General features: G+C 51.9%; 1 protein-coding gene across 3 annotated transcripts; it reads right to left on the bottom strand.

Annotated features, from left to right (window-relative positions):
- Nucleotides 1–452: 452 nt before the first annotated feature.
- Nucleotides 453–11,621, bottom strand: CCNQ (cyclin Q). 3 transcript variants are annotated; one of them, XM_045802409.2, is made up of 5 exons: nucleotides 11,392–11,621; nucleotides 8,786–8,969; nucleotides 7,060–7,192; nucleotides 4,839–5,066; nucleotides 453–999 (listed from the first exon to the last, which is right to left on the bottom strand). In XM_045802409.2, exons 1-5 carry the CDS (start codon nucleotides 11,507–11,509, stop codon nucleotides 910–912), a joined length of 753 nt encoding a protein of 250 aa, XP_045658365.1. In that variant the 5' UTR covers nucleotides 11,510–11,621; the 3' UTR covers nucleotides 453–909. The 3 variants fall into 3 exon arrangements, with proteins under 3 accessions (XP_045658365.1, XP_045658367.1, XP_087716508.1); XM_045802411.2 differs by having other exon boundaries at nucleotides 453–939; XM_087860382.1 differs by lacking the exon at nucleotides 11,392–11,621 and adding an exon at nucleotides 10,452–10,614.
- Nucleotides 11,622–21,755: the final 10,134 nt, after the last annotated feature.

Genomic DNA, 21,755 nt, shown 5'->3' with positions numbered 1-21,755 from the left:
GTTTCTCTAATGCACCCAAAAGCAGGTCTCCCAGAAGTGCCCTTTGAGTGGGTCAGGAGGGTGTGGTGGCCCTGAAATTCTCTAGGCTGTCCATCTAGACTTGCTGTTTGGCACTTAAGAAAAAACTATCAATTACTTTCTAGTTACATTTTGGTCAGATCTGAGTTTGGGGAACCCAAGTGATACTCCCTAATCCCTCTCTCCAAAACTGATGCTCACTCACTGAAGGGGACAGGTGTCAAGCTCTGCAAATGTCCCAGTGGAGGAGTGAGGACATGGGGACTCCTTCAGGGGACGCCACCATGACGTGAGCACACGCTGGGCCACCATGCCCTCAGAAAGCAATGGAGGCACAAGGGGCCATTCCATCCGGAGAGAGCATTTCAGGGGAAACCGAGGTAGGACAGCACCCAGAGCAGCCCAGGCCACAGAGCAAAGACAGGGCATGGCCATTGCTTTGTATCATCTTTTATTATACAAAATAAAATTCCATCTATGTTGCACATTCATACTTCCTATAAATCTGGCTTTAAAAAAATCCCCAAGGGTGCAGTCTCATCTGTTCTTTGATTTTTGCTTCCAATGATGTCACACCTCAACTGCAGTCGGTGTCCTCTCAAAGGACAAAAGCAGACACGGATGCCTTGGGGGCCCTTCCCCTGGCGCACCCCGGCCTGCCCGCAGGAGGCACAGCTCCCATCACTGTCTGGACCACAGCTGCCAGGGACAGTCAAAGCATGAGAATCAAAGCGGCAGCAGGTCATCGCCTTCACCAGCCCATCTCCAGCAGCACAAAACCAGTCCTCCCAGCTGGTCTTCTGGGGACCAGCCGTCACAGCGATGTGGTGATGCCGTCCCCAGGCAGCCGAGCATCCCGGGCTTCTCTTTGGGCAGGCCTGGACCAGGGCCTTAGGGGATCTCTGTGTCCATGGTATAAATCTGAATGAGATCAGACACAATGTTATCAATGATTGGCTTGGTAAGGTCGTCACTAAACACCTAGAAAGGAGAAGGAAAACAGGTTCTGATTAGACTCCCTCTGTGTTAAACAAGGCACCCACCACTAAGCGTGGAATCACACTGCACAGGGGGGATGGCACAGGGACTTGGCTATCAGAGATGATAGTGGCTCTCTGCAAAGCCAGTTCATTCCCGGCCTGCCAAGGCTGGCCACAACGCAGAGAGCATTGCAGATGGAAGAGGCCTCGGTGATCATCTGACCCAGATAGGACAGGGAGCTGGTGACAGAGCTGGGCCAGGAGTTCATTTCCAGAAGTAAACAGGCTAGACCACTGAACCCCACTGCACCCTGGGCTAGCCCCTGGAGAACACCTGGACCTGTTCTATAACCTGGACCAGACATCCTCCTGACCGTGCTGGAGAGCTTATAAAATTGTCAAGTGAATGCCCAGGGGCCCAAACCAAGAGGGGTGTGCAGCTCAGGGCTAACCCACATGCTTCCAAGGAAGTTCCAGCCCTTGCCCAGCCCCTGGGAAAGGACCTCTGGCCCCTTGCACATCCTGCCCAATGAGAGGGTATCAGTCCCCCTGGGACTGAGCTGGGCCACACCTCTCAGCTTCATGTCCAGGGGTGGGGGCGTAGCAGGGGTGCAGAGACTCAGTCTCTGAGGTCAGCCCCACGGGAGCTCCAGGCTAACGGGACCAACCCTGCACTGAAGTCCCCGGACACCACCGCTCAGGGAAGCTTCCCTGGTGGCAGGGCCCCGGGCAGGCTGTCACACAAGGCTGCGGGAGAAACAGCACTGCTGCACGCCTCCCCTGGCAAGGGACCTGGAAGCTCACGCCTGGTCTCTCCTGGACCTGGCCCTATGCTCCTTTTGTCCTTGCTGATTCTGACCTGTGTGCTTCCACTGTAAAGAAGCATAACAACCGTAACCAGGAGCCCTTATACGGCTCTTCTGAGTTCTGCGAGCCCTCCTAGTGAAGCATCGAGCCTGAGAGTATTCTTGGGGACCCCTGATGACACAGGAAATAAAAAGCAAAACAAGGAGATCTTGGTTAGATGCTGTGGCCCCCTGGGCCCAGGGGTTGCTGCCTGGGGAACCAAGGTACCAGTAAGGTCAAGACCTTGGGCCAAGCCAGGGCAAAAACTAGACCTGAGTCCACCCCCTCCACGGCCCCCAAAGAAAGCCAGAGCCCTCCATAAGCTACTGCCACAAGTAGGAAACAGTGGCCTAAAAATCCCAAGCCCTGGCTCATGAAGATCAGCCATCTCGCCCCAGACTCTAGGTAGAAAATCAATGCTTCTGAAATATAGGCTCGGGCTTGCTCGCCAAGGTCCACTACTTGTGTGTTGCTGGGGACCCCAAGCCAAGAAAAGACTGTTAAAAAGTAGTCCCAGGGGCGCCTGGGTGGCTCAGTCATTAAGCGTCTGCCTTCGGCTCAGGGCGTGACCCCAGAGTCCTGGGATTGAGCCCCACATCAGGCTCCTCCACTGGGAGCCTGACTCTTCCTCTCCCACTCCCCCTGCTTGTGTTCCCTCTCTCGCTGGCTGTCTCTCTCTCTGTCAAATAAGTAAATAAAATCTAAAAAAAAAAAAAAAAAAAGTAGTCCCGGGGCCAAAAGGTGGAAGCAATCCAAGAGTCCACCCCTGGAGGAATGCACACACACAGTGCGGTCTATCCGTACCACGGAACAGTATTCAGCCTTCATAAGGACAGACATTCTGACACCTGCTACAACACGCTACTGCTTCAGAGTCAGTGCCTCATCCAACCCGGAGGCCTCACGCAGCTTGGCACAAAGGCCTTCCTCGCCACGGTCTCACTCAAGTGCAGGCAAGCTTCTGGTGCAGAAGCACCTCATGCTCTCCCAAGGCTTCTGACCAGCATGGCAAAGCCCCAGCCCCTAGCAGACGAGGGACAACAGAGAGGCGGTTGCTGCAAGGAGTGGCAGTGGAGAGCAAGCGAGGAGGAAAAGTATTTCCCAACTCAGACGTCAGCGTCCAGGGCTGGGCAGGCAGGCGGTGGGGGGGGGGGGCATCACCCAGAGGCATTTATCATAAGGCAACTGGTCCTTGCACGTCACAAGCCCCCAAAGACCCCCAGATTCTGTATGCTCCTGGTGCATGTGGCCCAGAGCCAACCAGAAAAGGTGAAGAGCTAAGTGACTAGGAGTTTGCCACCCCACTCCTTCCCAGTCTTAACAATCACTGGAGAAGGCTGTGCTGCCCAGAAAGCGGGCTGGCAGTCGAACTGCTTCCCGGCACCCTCCTCCAGTGAGGGCCAGGAGTGGGAGGTGGAGGCGATAAGGCGGTGCCCGGGCAGGTTCAGGAGCAGGTGAAAAGAAAGGAGAGCAGAAAGGAAGACACACAGAGAAGAGGGCCAGACAATGGGATACAAGTGATGACATCGCAGACCCAAGCAGCCAAGAGACAGGGGCTACCATGCCCACCAAATACCCTCAGAAAGCAGGGCCGGGAAGTGGCAGCCCCTTCTGCTACCACCCGCTTCCAACAGAGCAGGACACTATGGTCACGTGATCTGGAAGTCCCTGAGAAGCCCCAGCACGGAGCAATACTTTCTGTCTCCACAGATCCCTTTCAACCCCTTGCTGCCAGAGGAGGTGCGTCTCACCGGAGACCAGGGCTGCAGATGTGTCTGCTCACAGATGCATGAGCACCTACTATGTGCCAGGTCTAGGCGCTGGACCTAGGGCAGCTGATAAAGCAGACAAGATCCCTGACCTCCCGGCACCTGCTATCTGGTTAGCTGCAGGGATTCGACAGACAATAAAGGACAAGAGAACAAACAGCAGGAGAAGCCAGGGGGTCTCCACAGAGGGCCAGCAGGCTGGGGGAGGAGCATCAGGAAAGGAGGAGCACCATGAGAGCCAAGAGCTGCAGGAACGGAGGGGGAGCCAGGAGCAGACCCAGAAGGGCACCCAGGGGGCACCCTCTGTTCAGGCAACAGATGACCCATTTTAGAAGACTTCTGGCCACTGGCAGTTTGCTGGGGAGGGAGGGTGCGCAAAAAGGAGAAACCTTCAGGTACCGCGAACACTGCTTGCAGAGACCCTCCTGCAGGGCAAGGCCAGACAATGAGGTGTTATAAGAAAGGAACAGCAAACTAGACTCAGGTCTAATATAGGAAAGGGAAAACCAGAACTGATCTAAAATGCTATTGTGAGAAACAGTGGGGACTACTCAGAGAAAATCGACAGGACTGTGGAAGTCCTCGAGGGCAGCCTCTCCCCCAGACTCATGCTCTACAAACCATGCTGTGGATTCAGCAGGTCCAGGGGAGGCCGGCGAATCTTTCGATCATCAGCCTCATTATCTGCCATCTAGCCATCCGCCCACCCATCCATCTTCTGTCATCCATCTCTGTGTCCACCCCTCTACCCATCTGTCATCTATTGATCTATCTATCATCTATCTGCCTGTCCATTATCAATCCATCTTTTTAGAGGACTCCCTATACTTCTTCTGATGTGAATCCAAGTTTATTAACCTCCGATCTATAGCAAGCTCCTGCTCAATTCAATAAAAGTGCTTGGCTGAACTAAGTGACTCTCAACTGGGGTTGATCCCCACCCTGGGACACTTGGTAACGTCTGGAGACATTTCTGGTTGTCATGATGGGGCATCTACAGGGTAGCAAAGAATGGTCTTGCCACAGAGAATGATCTAGCCCCAAATGTCCACAGTGCCAAGGGGGAGAGCCCCTGCCTTAGATGATTATGACGGGGTACGTTCAAGCTTCAATATTCCTAAGTAGCCCATATCTTCCTTCACGGATAATTACTGCAAAGAAACACGGACAAGTCCTCAGGCAAAGGAAAGGGGAGACACACCAGCATACTGAGCAGTCACCTCACCTGCCACCACGGCTTCTCGGCCTCGGCCTCGGCGGGCACCTCAACCCCATAGGCCTGCAGGGCCAGGTGGAGCACCGCCACGGCTATGTGCTGAGCCCGGAACCGGAGGCACAGCCCCCCATGGTAGCTGTCCCGCAGCAGGGCCCAGGCAGTGACGGAAATGGGGGTCCTCTGCCAGCTGTAACGATTCAGCCAGTTCTTGAGGGAAATCAGGTAGTGGAGCAGGTACTGCAAAGACATACCAGTCAGCCAAATGGCCTTTGGGGCTCCAGCCCCCAAGACACCTGACTCCTCACTGTGAGGCACCGTGCCCCCGCCCCACCACCCACCAGCCACTCTCCCCCTGAGCTGTCTTGACAGGAATAAAATACAAACTGGATCGAGTCATCTCTCTGTTCAAGCCCTCCAACTGCTCCCTGTGTCACTTCAAAAAAAGCCCCAGGGCCTTCCACTGGCCTCCAAGCCCTGCCCCGCCCCACCCTGCCCCACCCTCCCACCATGTTTGAACATGCCAAGCACGCGTCCCCTCCGGGCCTTGGCATTCACTGCTCCCTCTGCCTGAAATTGTCTCTTCCCCCAACCCAGTGCCCGTGTGCCCACCCACTCTCAACTCCTGGCTCAGCTCCTGGAACCTGCCCAAGCCTCTCTCAACGGCCACTCCTACCCCAGTCCCTCTCCATCACCTGGCCCTGCTCTAGCCGTCGTCAGAAATCATTCCGCATATCCCCTTGCCCAACTCAACATAAGCTCCAGAAATAGCGTCCTTATCTCCCAAACAGAACCCTGCACCCATGTGCCCAGCCTGAGGCCAGGGGCTGCCCGGAGACAGGACGCCTGCTTTCAGGAGGACTAAGACTGGCGACCGTGTTTTCCGGGAGTGCTGTCCTTGGCTGTAAACTCAATGGCTTTTCAGCTCAGCTGTCTGTCGTCTCCTGCTCTGGGAAGACAGCCCTTTGCTTGAACCGCCTGATCTACAAAGACACTGATAAACCCGCTCCACAGGCTTGAGCGCACATGCATGCAACTCCCGTACGCCCCAGATGGCGGGCTCATCGGCTGCCGTAGGCCCCGTCCCAACCTGACCTAAGGGGAAGGCTGCTAGACTCAAGGCAACGCTGAACCCCACTGCCCCCTTGGCAGATGCTGTTCCTCCTCAGACAGAGATCCAGGGCGGCTCCTGCCTTCCCCTGCATCATGCGACCAACCGTCCAACCGACCAGCCGGAAACACAACTATTTTAAAATCTCTACCAGGGCTTCCTGGGATTAGAAAGGCAGTTTGGAAGGGTGGGGTGAGATTATAAGGACCCCTGTTGGTGATGGGAGTTGTTTTGCATTTCAACTGTGGTGCAAGTAACAACGCAGCAACACCCAGAATCCTTGGCAGGGGAGGGGGCTGCCTCAGTGCCGAAACCCTGGCTGTCATATTGATAGGCGTTTTGTGAAATGTTTCCATTCGGGGAGACTGGGCAAAGGATCTCTGCATTATTCCCTCCGACTGCTTGTACATCTACGATTACCTCAATACAAATTTCAATTAGAAAAAAAAAAGAAATCCTGTTCACAACCCATATCCCAACCCCCTTGTCCCAAGCCCCCACTGTCCCACATCTTTCCCTGCAGGCCACCCTTCCAAACTGCCCACATGGGGGCCTGGGGCCCCCAAAGTATCACATCTAAGTGCTCTAAGGGTTTCACACGTCCCTTTTGCTGCCGTCAGAACCAGTTCTATTGGTACTTACGTGTTCCTAGCAGTTAAAAGTGGCCTACTTAACTTTGTGACTCAGCTTTTCTTCTGGGTTTCGAAGTGCAGCTGAGCTGCATGTGAGCTCTGAGGTAGAGCAGCGACTCTCGGGGACAGGAACTCTGGGGGGTCATGAAACCAGCCCTGCTTCCCTGTGGCTCACTGAGCACACAATCTATGTGGGTCACGGGATGTGCAAGGGCTTCAGAGTCACATGGATCCCGGCTTGTGGCCTCGGCCAAGCAGGCCGAGAGGCAGAAGCTGAAATTAGAACTGCCTGAGAAAATCCAGGGAGTAGGGACAAGAGAGGCCACGCAAGCCAGTCATGGTGTTCAGCCAGGAGCCCCGGTTCCGAGCTGCAGCTCTGCTCTTCCTCACATACCCCACATGTTCGTGAGGGTTCCGTGGGTGCACTTTCAGAATAAAAAACAAAAAGGTTCATGCCTCTAGAAACAGTTGCCAATTCCCCAGCAGGTACCTTGTGTGGGTGCTGGAAGGAGACTTGGAAACGCAGGACTCTCAGCATAAGGAGTTCGCACTGCACTATACTGTCCCGGAGCGCCCAGAAGCGGGAGTCCAGCTCCAAGGGTTCACTGCCTGGGTGAAAGTACCTGCACGGAGAAACAGCAATGCTTATAGCAGCCAGGGAGGTGTCCCTGAGGAGCCCCTCAAGTCACATGGTGTCCAGACACAAATTCCAGTGTTCTTCTGGCATAGATAGGGCCAGTTCTACTGATGTGTTTATAAGTCATTCTTCGTCTACATGCCTACAATATAGGATAAAAACAGTAACCAACAGAGAAAAAAAGCCAGCTTCTAGTTTCAGCTCTGATGGGCTGTCCCATATCACTCAGCAAGATGTCAAGTGTAAAGATGAGCTCTTTGCAACGGCTCCAGGAGAATTGGAAGCTCTAGCACATGGAACTGATAGCACTTCCCATTACAGTCAGCCTGGTCTCAGGGACAGGCTTTACCACCTGGGACAGCAGTGCCCAGGGCTCTTACTCTGGGCCCAAAGAAGGTACTGAAACATGTCATGCAGAAGAATAAATGTATGTCAGCTTTATGTTCCCAGATTGTCTTTCCTTTGTTCCAGATCCTTCTGTCCTTATTTACGCCATATATATCCACAACACTCCCACATACACATGATCACCAAGATGTAAGAGACGAGGACTCACACTCAACTGATCAAAATTCTCTGCCAATGACTCAGCCTTCCTAGTTCCTCACTCCTTTTGCAACTTCCCCACAGAACCCCACCCGGGTGCTCATGTCTAATTAGTGATGCACACAATTTCCCCTCTACCGGTCCTCCCTGCTGGGGACCTGGCAATTACAGGTGGACTCTAGTGGCCCTCCTTTGGTTCCCTCTCCAGTTTTTCTCTTAGCCTTTCACGACACACTGCGAACCTGTCATGCTTAGGGAGTAGGGAATGCTTTTTCCATTACCTGTTTATTAAAAGAGAAGCAAATTTATAAATAAATAAATAAATAAATAAACAAACAAACAAACAAATAAATAAATAAATAAATAAAAGAGAAGCAGCACAAAACAGTTTTCTTTCCTAATGATTAGTTTCTAGAAAGGTTACACCATACTGCTAGTCAGTAACTTTCCACAAACTGCTTTCTCCTGGGCCCCCTGGGTCTCAGTGCAGCCTGGCTGGCTAGACCCCCATATCCTTCCTCAACAGGAACACGGCTGCTTAGGCCCAAGAGATGCTTGTTAGCAAATCTGACTTGGTTTCTCACACCATCTTAATAAAACAATTGCCCATCTGGGTCCACACCCTCCTCTGCATGGGAAGGTCCTATAGGTCCCACATAATACAACTGGTTCGATCCATCCTGCCCAAAACTCCAGACGAATCTTCTTTGACACATCTCTCCAAGCTCCCTGTGCTCTAGCCATGCTCCCCCCACCCCATGACTCCAGCTCCTCTACACTCCTTTGGGCCTTTGCAACTTCCCTTAATCTGGCCCCAGCTTCTCTTCCACTCACCCCATGGGTTTCCGACACCAGGCTCATTCCTGCCTTTGCTGCTAGTGCTTCTTGCCCTGGTTCAAGACCACCCCGGTGCTTCCTTCTGAGCTCGACCACTGGCACCTGGAGGTCAGGGCCCAGTGGGACCCTTCTCTGCCCTCCCATTTGGGTGCATACCAGTGAGTCCTCCCAAAGGCCTGGGCCTGGAAGCCATTACCTGTTGGACACGTTGATGATGTCACGAGTGCGCAGGTGCTGTTCCTCCACTTTGCCGGCCAAATAAAGGGAAGACATGGCGACCAAGTAGGGGTCGTAGGCATCCAGGTTGATCTCGCAGAAGAACTTATGGTAAATGGTACAAGCAGTGGCAATAGGAATGGACTGCATCCCTAGCTTGACACCTACCAAGAGAAGGCGGACAAGAGAGTACCTCAGTCCAGTGCTCACCCTCTGCTAGAGCACGGGTGGGGCTGCTGGGTTGGGCCCTAAGGGTGTACAGCCCTGCTCAGACAAGACCAACAGCTTGGAGCCTAGCTGCCACGGCTGCTGAGTCTCTCACTGGGTCCTCTACCTGAGAGGTTTTGAGCCAGGCTTCTCAGATTCTGTGGGGCTAACATTGCTGTTCTCAAATGCAGTATCCCCTTCAGTAGCACTGCAGATTCCACACTTCTACCAAGCCCCCCTGGTCACACCCAAGCTATGGATCAGCAGACCACACTAGGAGAAGCAAGCCTTCAGACTAGTCCTCATTAGCACCTGGCATGTCAGCCTCTGCACAACATCATGGAAAGGACCATACTGTTGTGTGTCTATTTCTACCTTAGCAAGCATTTAACTAGAGGTCGCCCCCCACCCCCACAGCTCACCTAACAAAAATCCTGCCAAGATGACAGCAGGGGAAAAAGGCCTCTGAGCATCAAACAGACACCACAGAGTCCCAATGTTACAACTAAAGATTATGCTCAGCCCTGGCTTCCTTGTCTGACGTTTGAAAAAGGCAAGAAAAGCAAGCAGGGTGACTGCCAAAGGCAACTGCAGGCAGAGCAGAAAAAAAGCAACTTCTGTGGCCACCAACAGGCACCAGGGAAGAAGACTGACACAGAACTCAAAAACCAGAACACATGGTGGTTCGATTTAGGGGTTAAAGCCCACGCCCCACCCCACCTCTGGACAGCTCCTAAGGAAATCACTGCCTTGGGTAACAGAACCAATATAAATTCACAAGGACCAGGGTTAACAAGAGAAGGTTAAATGACATCCAATAGACTGAAAGAAGGTGGGGAACAACCAACAATCATTAAGATTATATTCAGTATCCTCTCCCTAAGGTGTTTTAGTTTCCTGGGGCTACTATAACGAATTACCACAAACTCAGTGGCTTCAAGCAACACTATTGTTTCTCTTAGAATCCTTGTGGTCAGGAGTCCGAAATGAGTCTTAGGGGGCTAAGTTCAAGGTGTGGGCAGGGTGGGTTCCTTCTGGAGCCTCTAGGGGAGAATGTTTCCTTGCCCTTTCCAGCTTCTAGAGGTGCCTGCAGTCTTTGGCTCATGGCCCCTTCCTCCCTCGTCAGTCAGGTGAAGCATCTTCTAACTCTGTTTCCCTCATTCCATGGCCTTCCACTCTTCCTGTCACTCCTGCCTTTCTCTTTAAGGATGTGATAGGTGTGACTATCCTGGGCCCAGTGAATAATCTAGGGTAGTTCCCCCATATCAAGATGCTTAATCCCATCTGCAAAATCTCCTCCACCACATGAGGTAACAGTCACAGGGTCACAGGTTTGGGGGATTAAGATGGGGACATCTTTGGAGGACCAGTGTTAGCCTCACACAGGGAGCAAAGGCATATGCAATACTTTTTATAAAGAAGTCCTCAGAGAGCGGTACCTGTAAGAGCTTTTAGCATTTCAAGGTTTAAACTTCAGTTACATAGGCAGTTCCCACATGGGACTCCTCATTCCCAGAGATGTCAAATACGGTGGTATAGCTGCACATGACCCTCCAAGCCCTGTTTTATGTAGCAAATCCTCAAAGGGCAGCACGCTGCCCTCGTTTACATGGACCCTCCAAGCGGATGCACGGCAGCATATGGGAGGCCACTGCCATCTTTCTTCATACCTTGTGCAACTCTTCCTGGAAATTAAATGTACAAATCACTGGGCTTAATGGTCCTGCATCACTTCCCCAGACTACTGACCTTGACTTGAAAGCGGACTCACCCAAACCCCGCTCCCACAGAGTGCGCACAAAGTAACAAAGATCGGAAGTAACCGTCTGCTCCGAGCGAGATACTATTGCCAGAGAGGGAAACAGTGTTTCTACAGGAACCCGATTCGCTTCATTGTCTCGCCTCGGGAGCAGGCGCGCCTAACACCTCTGTCGACATCCCGGCAGGGTTTTCAAAACGCGAGCTGTACCCTGCCTGGGTCCTCGGTGTGACGGGACCTCGCCGACAGGGCTCTTCACGAGCCTCACCAAAGGCGGACTCCGAAAGGCTCCGAGAGACCAAGTGCGCCGGGAGACAGGTGTGCCTGAAGGCGCGGTGGGCCACCAAGCCGCGGACCCTCGGATTCCGCCACCGTCTCGCTCGGGCCAGCCCCTTTCCACGTCCTCTCTTTGGGCCTGCGCGCCCGTCCGCGAGGTGGCAGTGACCGTGTCCTCCTCGCAGCTCAACGCCTAGCACACAGGGCATGGCGGAAAGCAGAGGCCTGTACCCCTGAGCCGGGCCTCTTCCCCCTGGCCAGCCGCGCCACCTCCCCGTCCTGCGCGTCCCCTCCTCCGGGAAGTGGGTTACCGTAAGGCCGGCCCTCTCCCCAGCCGCGGTTACCTGCCTCCATGATGAACCTCGTCACTCGGAAGTGCACCCTCGCCTCGGGTGCTGGCCGCCCCTCGGCACCCCGCGCCGTGTCCCCTCCTCCGCAACTGTCCGGGCCAACGGCCTCCATGAGGCCCCGCCCCGAGGCCCCAGACCCCCCGCCGGAAGGAGAAGGGGCCCCAGCGCGAGGCGACCGGCTCCGGGGGTCCTCGCGGCGGGCGCGGCCACCCGCCCCGCCCCGCCCCGCCCCGCCCCGCCGGCCCCCCGCCCCGCCCCTGTCCTCGCCGCCCCGCCTCCCAGCTCCCCGCCCTGGGGTATGGCGGGGGGGGGGGGGGAGAACCGCGCGGCTGCGCGCAGGCGCAGGCGCAGGCGCAAAGGCCGACTCGGCCGGGTGGTGGCTGGCGTGCGCCCGCCCTGCCCCGGCACATCGCTTGCCCCGCCCTTGAGAACTGACGCTGGGTCCCCGGGAGGCTTATGCCCCGCCCCCGAGAGCCGCAAGCCTATTACCGCGCAGCTGGAACTAGCTGGGCTCCTTCGCGAGGGCGCCGCGAAGTCACGGGCACCCCCAGGCATCTTAGCTGCAAGTCCCTGCGGTCCCACTAAAGAGTCGCTCCAGGCTGGTGGTCCAGCGTGGTTTAGGACAGGGAGAGCTGGTGGTGACTGCCAACCCCCGGGCGAAGGGCGCTTACCTGTGCTCTCGCTGAGTCGTCGGCGACTCCCACCAGGAGAAATCACGTGACTCAGTGTCAGTGTTCGTAAAAGCTGAATCCAGCTTTGCCAACGTCTCTAGACAGGTAGATGAAGCCCCGAAGGAAATGTGAGAAGAATGAGTGCATTATGGGGTTTTGGCTCTGGATTTTCCTCTGCATCCCTTGGTGATCTGGCTTCTGCTCACCTTCCCAGGCTGACACACATTAGGAGTTTAACAAATGAAATGAATGTTGTTGAATATCCAGCTCACAATGCCATTTCACACTTTGTTCTTGTGCCTTCCACAAGCAGGATATCGTGCGTCAGGCATTGGGGATATAGAGCACCAGAGGGACTCCCAAACTAAAGACGCAGTCATCTGGGTCATTCTGGTATCATCGGATAGTTGCTATGATTTGAGACTCGGGAACTTTGAGAGGAAAAGGCCACTGCTCCCAAGCTCTTCTGCCAGGGTGACTGGACCTCGGTGAGGATCCTGATGGCTCCACCTCCTGACCCACCCAGGACAGCCTGTCTCCTTCCACAGCTTCCCCATCCCTCTCCCAACCCAACTCCCCCAAAGTCTTTTCACCAAGCCAGCCGTGGTCGTTTCCTCTGCCTGCTGTAACAAGTGATCACAAAGTGAGGTACTTAAAACAACAGGAACTCATCCTCCCATAGCTCTGGGGACCAGAAGTGTGAGATCAAGGTGTCAAAAGGGCCGTTATCCCTCTGCAGGCTCTAGGGTACAATCCTTCCTTGCCTCTTCCAGCTGCTGATGGCCCCAGGTGTTCCTCCGCTCATGGCCACGTCACTGCAGTCTCTGCCTCTGTTCTCACGTGGCCTTCTCCTTTGTGTGTCTCTGTGTCTGTCCTGTTACTTGTCTCCACATTTAGGGCCCACTGGGAAAATCCAGGATGATCTCAACTTGAGATCCTTCGCTTCGTTACATATGCAAAGACCCTTTTGCCAATCCCAGTTTCCAGGGATTACAATATCGGGAGCTACCATCTGGCCCACAACACCAGCCACCAGCCAGAGTGAGCTTCCTAAAATGTAAGCCTGAACGGGCTCTGCCCCGCAGGACCCCTTCAACTCAGGAGAAAGCTGAGACCTTAGCCTGACATGCCAGTTCTCATGGAGTCACCCTGTCAACTGACCAGCCTCTGGTCTCACTTGGCCACTCATGGCAACACCCTTGAGAAACTCCCTGGAAGTTATAGTCTCCCACCTAAGGGTCTTCATACGAGCTCTGCCCAGTGAAGGGATTCCTGCCTCATACCCCTCTTCCCAGCTCCCTCTGTCTGAGACAAGGCACAGGCCCTCTGGACTGAGTACGTGTGTGTGTGTGTGTGTGTGTGTTTGAGTGTGCACGTGTGCCCATGTGCATGTGTGTGGAGGGACTCAGGGCCCCAAGGCCCCTGTGCAGCTAACACCTGTCATGCCTTGAGCACTCTGTCACTGTTGTCTGGCCCCCACCTGAAGCTGAAACCCAGAGCAGCAGCCTAAAGGGGCACACCACACACACACCCCTCCCCACACTCACATGCAAATGTACACACACATCAGGCATTGCCCCCCCACACACACATGCACATACCCAAATCATATCACTCTTCCCTGGGGTCCCTGGCCCAGTGGCCTGCCTGTCACCTCCCCATCCCCTCTGTTTGCCGGTTAAACAGCACAGCTTGAACTCCTCCTCCCCCCCCCCCCAGGGCCTCTTGTGGTGTGAAGAGTCTGGGCTCAGCAAGTAATAGGTGCCCGTGAATGTGAGTCAAGGGAGTGACTCAATGGACACATTAATTTTTAAAACCCTGGGTCACAGGGCACCCTCCTGGCAAGCAGCCTGGACACAGTGGTTGACAAATGAATAATTCACTAGCCACCGTTGGAGCCAGCAAACCTCTAGGCAGGGCTTCCTCTCCCACCATCAAGCCACACCCACTGCACGGGCCCTCCCTGCCCTGTCACCTGTCACCACTCCCAAAGGTGGCGTCCCCCCTCTCACCATCCCCACCATCCCCTGACCTTGCCCGGGGATTATCTCCAGATCCTGTACAGAGAAGATGGTCAATAAAGGAGGGGCGGACAATCCTATCAGAAGAGGATTCTATGATATTTGCCAACACTTCCTTATCTAACCTTTACTGTGTGCCTCCGCACTCAGTAAACCACAGCCTCCTCCTCACAATGGCGCTATCACCTCATGAGTGAGCGAGCGAGCCAGGGCTCAGGCTGAAGCTCAAAGGATGAGGCAGAGAAGGGGGAGGGGCATTTGGGGGTACAGAGGGAAGGCTGTGCCCAGGCAGGGCCACCGAAAAGCCTAGCTGGTCTTCAAAGACAAGGGGATGATTTCCATAGTGCTCCCCCTGCCCACCTCCTCCCCAGTGGCCTTCGCACTAGGGGTGGTCAGTTGAAAAGCAGCCTCATCCAAGTCCAGTCCTGTCACTTGTCCTTGGAACCTTCTTGCAACCTGAGAACCTCACTCCACTATTACCCCTTCTTCCCCACCTCTCCCCCTCTCCACAAACACCTTCTGGGCTGCCAATCTCTCACCATCAGCAGGCCCAGCCACCTCCCTCTGAGTCCACCTGCCCGTCTCCACTGCCCTCTGCCCTCCCACCCCTCTCAACTTTGCAGCTCTGAAGCCATGTGTGTCCCTGGACTCCATAGCCTCCTGCCCACTCTGCCCTTGGCCCCCCGCATCCAGACCCTGCTGGGTAAGACTGTCCCCCTCCCACACCACCCTCATCTTAGTCCACTCAGGCTACTAGAGCAAAATTCCACAGACTAGGTGGCTGATAAACAACATACACCTCTTTCTCACATTTCAGGAGGCTGGAAATCCAAGATCAGGGTGCCAGCATGGTTGGGCTCTGGTGAGAACCCACTTCTTGTTTACAGAAAGCCAAGTTCTCACTGTGCCCCCACACAGTGGAAGGGGCACACTACCTCTCTGGGGTCTCTTTTATAAGGGTACTGATTCCATTCCTGAGGCTCTGCCCTCATGACCTAATCAGGTGGCCCCCACCCCCTAATACCATCACCTTGGGCATTCAGACTTCACCATGTGAGTTCAGGAGGAGGGACACATTCAGACCACAGCACCCAGCAAGGTCATGTGCCACTTCGAGCTGCCTCCTCCCAGCAGCACCAGTTGCTCCTTACTTTAAAGTCTGACTGCTGACAGCTTTGAAGCCTCATCCTCCCTGTCCCTTTGTGCCCCACACCTGGGCAAACTAATGAGAAAGCCTGAAAGCCCCGTTCCTTGGCACCAGACGGGAGTTGAAGCCACACACAGGAGCCCTCCCCCCTGCCCTAGCTCCAACCATGACAAAGAACCCCGCCAGTCTCCTCTCCATGCCCTCTCAAGTCATTTTCTGACCAGCTTGGGGACCTGCCCTGCTATCTCCAGAAAGCCTCAGTATGTGAGTAAGGAACCCTTTCATAACCTCTTGGTGGGTGTGGTACCCTCAGTCTCCAAGTCCAAACGAAATTTTGGGTGGAAGGTCAACCCTGTTTCTGAAGAGTGACCATGGACACACTCCTTCCTGCCCCAAACATCTTCAGATTCCTCACCCCCACTCTCCTTGCTCCCTGCCTCCTTCCCTCATTGACCGAGTGCCTACATGAGCCAGGCTCAGGCCTGGTGCTGGGATGAAGCAAACAGGGTCTCCCTTCAGTAGCCTTGCCTTCCTCCCCCACCCCACATGCTCCAGACAAAGCCACCTTTGTAAAACCAAAGTCTGATTGGGGCCCTTCCTTTCCTGAGCCTGCAAGAGCCATACTAGCTACCTGGACACAGCTCTATTTACCTGGTGGGCCAGGGTTCAGTTTTATTAGAGAAGGTGGAAGTATCCCTACGAGTGGAGACACTGTGGGGATTATAGCTTTGGGTTAATCTACTACCTGAGATTATTTCCTTTTTCAAAGTTTTGAGTAAAAACAAGCTCAGTAGAGAAAGATTGAGCAAGCTCTGAACACCCACGGGATCTTGTGTGTGACCAAGTTGGACCTCAGAAATGTTGAAAGTCAGCACAAGGGTTTGAAAACCTACCCCACCGCTAGATATGCACAGATAGCTGCTACAAATTCAGAGGCAGAATGTAGATTAGTGGGTAATACAAAGGAGCTGGGGCATTCGGGGAGTGATGGAAGTGGCTGCTAATAGGGACAGGGCTGCTTCGGGGAAGTGATAAAAATATTCTGGAATTGGATTCTGGAATTGGTTGCACAACTCTGTGACTATATTAGAAACCATCGCACTGTACAGTTTCAATGGGTGGATTTTATGGTATGTGAATTATATCTCAATAAAGCTGTTATTTAAAAAATGATCATGGACAATCGTGCCATCAAGGACAAAACCCTCCCATGGGGAGAAGGGATTTCATAAAGAAGAGCCAGAAGGCTGGCCAGCAAATCAGAGGGCAAAGCGGTGCGGGCGGAGGGACCGTGAGCTATTTATGCAGCCAGGGAGTTCTTCAAAGAGCCAAGGCTCTGCATGGACAAGTGAACTCACGGACCCATGGAGCAGAAGCTGAGAAGCCAGGGGGACATCAACAGTAGGACCCCTGCAGTGAGGGTGGTGACGCTGTGCTAGAGAAAGGCCCAGGGAGTTCGAGGACGTGCAGGGAGGACCCAGAGGTGCAGCGCATGTCGTCAGAGTCCTGAAATGGGACTAGCGGTGTCAGTTCTAAAACACAAGACTCTGAGGTGTGCGGCCCCTTGGCAGGGAAAGTTTGAGGGGATTGTTGGGGATGGGTGAACACCCAAGCCTAGGGGTGCTGGTGGAAAACTCCACTCTAATTCTGCATGCCAGAGGCCCACCCGCCAGACTGGAAGTTGATGGGAACATCTTGACCCCAGTCCGTCTCATGGGCAACCTCCTTAACCCATAGACCACTTGAAGACAGAGGCAGGGACTAGAGTGATGTGGCCACAAGCCAAGGGATGCCTGGGGCCACCAGAAGCTGGGAGACAAAGAAGGATCCTCTCCTAAAGCCTCCAGAGGGAGCGCAGCTCTGCAGACACCTTTATTGCAGATGTCTGGCCTCCAGAAGTATGAGAGAAGAACTATCTGTTGTTTAAGCCACGCAGTTTGTGGCCATTTATTACAGCAGGCGCAGGAACCTCATACAAGGGGGTAAGGAAGGGGGTGGTTGAGACTTCCCATTGATGTCTGCTGATAAACTCGAGACTGTAGAGAATAGAGAGGATGGGTGTTGCTGCCCATGCATAGGCCACTCATAACCCTGTTGGAGTGAAGAAGGCTTGAGGAGGCCAGGGCCCTGAGAAATAAAACAGATGAAAAGAATGCAGATGAAGAAATCAGATCCAAGAAGGTCAGGTGGCTTCTCAAGGTCACCACCCAGCACAAGGATGTCGTTCCAAACGTGGGGCTTTTAGCTCCTGGCACAGTGCTTTCCTTGTTATCCCAAATGTCCCCCACTGAGGTTGGAAAGTGAAGTCCTCACTAGTTTTGTCATCCTTGCCAGCCCCTCTCTCCTGTGCACTGTGTCATACTCCATACCTCTCTAACTCTAGCCCTCTCGGTGTTTCCACCAGACCCTCTTGGGGTTACTGCCCACAAAGCCTTTCCTGTGGCTGGGATCACTGAGGCTTGAGGTCAGAACCACTGCCTTCCTCACTCTCCCTCTGGCCTCCCCACTCCCATATCTTTGGCCATGGGACCAGCACGACCCAGACTTTCAACCATGTGCCCACCACCATTTGACCAACACTGTCTCTAGGTTCAGAGTCCAGAGGGAGGATCTGATTGGATGAGCCTAGTTAATGAACACTCGCTCTGAAACAGGAAGCCACCTTTGGTCCACTGGGGGCAGTCCAGTGTATGTACTGGTTCCTGTGGAAGGGACTGTGTGAAGGGAGTCAGTCCAGGAGCCCAGGGCCACTCCAGGAGCACCTGAGTCCTTTGCTTTGTGTTCCACCCCCTTACACCTAGAAAGGGACTCGGTGAAGGACAAGTGGAGTCAGTCAGAGCTTGTCTCTGCTATTTGTTTCCTAGGCAAGGAAGTCAAATCCTCAACTCTCTTGACAGGCAGTCGATAGAGAAGGTGTAAATCGCTATAGGAAGAAATAGCTGTGGAAATCAGTTGTCTACTGATATGGAGGCAACTATTAGAAGAGTTACAATGTTAGGGCAAAGGCAACCAAATGAAGTGATAACAAAGTGCATCTGGACTGGAAAGGGAAAGAGAAAACTCTCTATTCACAGATGACACAAAAATCTAAAGGAAATCTAAAGGAATCCACAAAAAACAAATTAACAAAAAACCCATCAGAGCTAATAAACAAGTTCAGCAAAATTGCAGAATTCTAGACGAAAATACTAAAACTGATTGTATTTCCGTACACTATGAATGAACAATCCAGAATGAAATTAACAGTTCTATTCATAATGTCATCAAAAAGAATAAAATACCTAGGAATAAGTGTAACAAAAGAGGGGCAAGACTTGTACAACAATATACTATTGAAAGACATTAAAGATCTGTATAAATAAAAACACATTTTATGTTTATGGATCAAAAGACCTATTGTTACAATGACAATACTTTCCAAACTGATCTACAAATTCAACATTACCCCTATCAAAATTCCAGCTGGCTTTTTTCTTGCAGAAATTGACAAGCCAATCCTAAAATGCGTATGGGAATGCAAGGAACTCAGAATAGCTAAAACCTTCAAAAAGAACAAAGTGGGAGGACTCACACTTCCTGATTTTAAAACTTACCATAAAGCTACAGGAATCAAGACTGTGTAATACTGGCACAAAGTTAGATATATAGATCAATGAAATAGAATTGAGAGCCCAGAAATAAACCCATGCTGCTATGGTCAACTGAGTTTCCACAAGAGTGACAAGATATTCAATGGAGAAAGAATAGTCTCTTCAACAAATGGTGCTGGGACAACTAGATGGCTACATGCAAAAGAATGAAGTTAGACCCCCCCACATCTCACACCATATACAAAAATTAACTGAAAATGGATCATAAACCTAAATGTAAGACGTGAAACTGTAAAACTCTTTAAAAAAAAAAACCTAGGCATAAATCTTTGTGACCTTGAATGAGGCAATTGTTTCTTAGCTATGATACCAATAATACAAGCAACATAATAAAAAATAGATAAATAGGGCTTCATAAAAATTAAACAGCTGTGTGAAGCAAAGGACACCACCGAGAAAATGAAGAGACAATCCATAAAGTGGAAGAATTTACCTGCAGATCATATAGCTGTAAGTGTCGTGTACCTAGAATATATAAAGAACCATTACAACTCAATAATAAAAACACATATAGGGGCGCCTGGGTGGCACAGCGATTAAGCGTCTGCCTTCAGCTCAGGGCGTGATCCCGGCGTTATGGGATCGAGCCCCACATCAGGCTCCTCCGCTATGAGCCTGCTTCTTCCTCTCCCACTCCCCCTGCTTGTGTTCCCTCTCTCGCTGGCTGTCTCTCTCTCTGTCAAATAAATACATAAAATCTTTAAAAAAAAACACACATATAAAAGGGGCAACAGACCTGAACAGACATTTCTCTGAAGACCGTATACAAGGTACCATGAGTTTCTGAAAAAATGCTCAGCATCACTAAACATTAGGGAAACCACAAGCCACTACTTCCTACCCATTAAGGTAGCTATAACTAAAAAGACATAATAACAAATGTTGTCAAGGATGTGGAGAAATTGGAACCCTCATACATTGCTGGTGGGAATATAAATGGTGCAGCCACTATGGATAAGTTTGGCAGTTCCTCAAAAAGTTAAATGTAGAGTTATCATATGGCACAGCAATTTCACTCCTAAGTATATACCCAAGAGAAATGAAAGCATATGGCCACACAAAATCTTACCCATGAATGCTTATAGCAGATTTATTCATGATCACTAAAAACTGAAAACAACCCAAATGTCCATCAACAGGTGAATGGACACACAAAGTGCGGTCTCTCCATACAATGGAGTATTATTTGGTCATAAAAAGGAGTGAAGTATTAATAGATGCTACAACACAGGTGAACTTTGAAAACATTATACTAAATTAAAGAAACCAAACACAAAAGGTCACATACTGTATGATTCCATTTGTATGAAAGGTCAGAATAGGCAAATCCGTAGAGGCAGAAAGGAGATTTATGACTGCCAGGTGCTAGGGAGGAATAGGACAGTGGTAATGGTTGAACAATAATATGGTGGTAGGGATGAATATTCTGAAAACCATTGAATTGTACACTTTAAATAGGTGAGTTGGTATGTAAATTATACCTCAATAAAGCTGTATTTTTAAAAATGAAAGCCAGAAGGAAACATTTTAATTGTTACTTGCCCGGGGGCAACTCTAGCTAGAAGGGGAAGGAGGTTGTCCTGAGTGAAGGCCGTGCTGTGGGTCTCTGAGGCCCTGTGTGAAGATGCCACGTCACAACCTCAGGGTCAGGTATAATGCTGCACTATCATCATTGTGTAAGATGTCACCATTGGGGGAAGCTGGGAGAAGTGTACACACAGTTCCCTGTACTGTCTTTGGAACTTCCTGTGACTCTGTAATAATTTCGAAACAAAACCAAAACACAACAAAGATGTCAGATGGGCCAGGCTCTCATCTGGAGGCTCCTGAAGATTCTATATTCAGGCTGTTGGCAGAATCCAGTTCCTTGAGGCTGTAGGACTGAAGTCACCATTTCCTTGACACATGGCCTCTTCGTCTTCCAGCCAGCAATGCTGGGTGGAATTCTTCTCATTATCTTTGAATCTTTCTGACTCCTGTCTGGTCTTGGCTGGGAAAGTTCAGCATGTCAGGGCTCCTGTGACAACATTGGACCCAGCATACAATCTACACTAATATTCTTATATTCAGGTCAACTGGTTAGTAGTTTTAATTACATCTACAAAGTCCCCTTGGCCATGCAATGTAACATATTCACGGGCATAACATCAGAGGGCAAATGTCACAAGGGCCAAAATTGTGCCTACCACAAATGGATTATTTAAAAGCTATTTAGTTGTATGGTGACAGATGGTAGCTATCCGTGCTGAGCACAGTATAACATATAGAGATGTTGAATCACTATATGGTACACATGAAACTAATGTCACATTGTGTGCCAACTGTACTGAAGTTAAAAGTAAATAAATAAAATAAAGATTTTAAAAATAAGTAAATGAAGGAATGCTATTAGGGATGTAAGCCTCCAGAATGGGTGAGGAGTTGGACGTTGGGAAGGAGGAAGGCGGGCATCAAGAAGTTGTTCCCAGTTTGAGGCAACCCAAGGGGAAAGACCTGGGCAGATATGAGAGGAAGGGAAGTCACCCAAGAAGAGAGTGGGGCAAGAGAAGAATGGCTGGGTAGGGTCCAGCTGTGATCCCCTCCTGGGATGCTTTCCTCACCCTCTCCCGCCCCAAGCTTAGCGTGCAATCTTCTCCTTGGGTCGAGCTTCGGAGGACCAGTCTCCCATCTGTCTCCTTCATCTCCAAAGACCTCTCTCCTAAGTCAAGGCTGGAAGGAATCCCAGTGAGTCCAGGGAGCAGCCTGCCCCTCTGAGCCCAGTGTGCTGGCTGAAGTCTACCACTAGGGGGCACAGTAGTCTACACCAGAAACCACACCACTGGAGGGAGTTGTGTGCATGTGCGTGTGTGCGTGTGCGGGTGTGCGCCCG

The sequence above is a fragment of the Ursus americanus genome, chromosome X (assembly GCF_024610735.1).
Source record: "Ursus americanus isolate L20-20 chromosome X, mUrsAme1.1.p, whole genome shotgun sequence".
NCBI lineage: Eukaryota > Metazoa > Chordata > Mammalia > Carnivora > Ursidae > Ursus > Ursus americanus.
The sequence above is the reverse complement of the archived record's forward strand: the minus strand, read 5'-3'. Positions and strand labels throughout refer to the sequence as shown.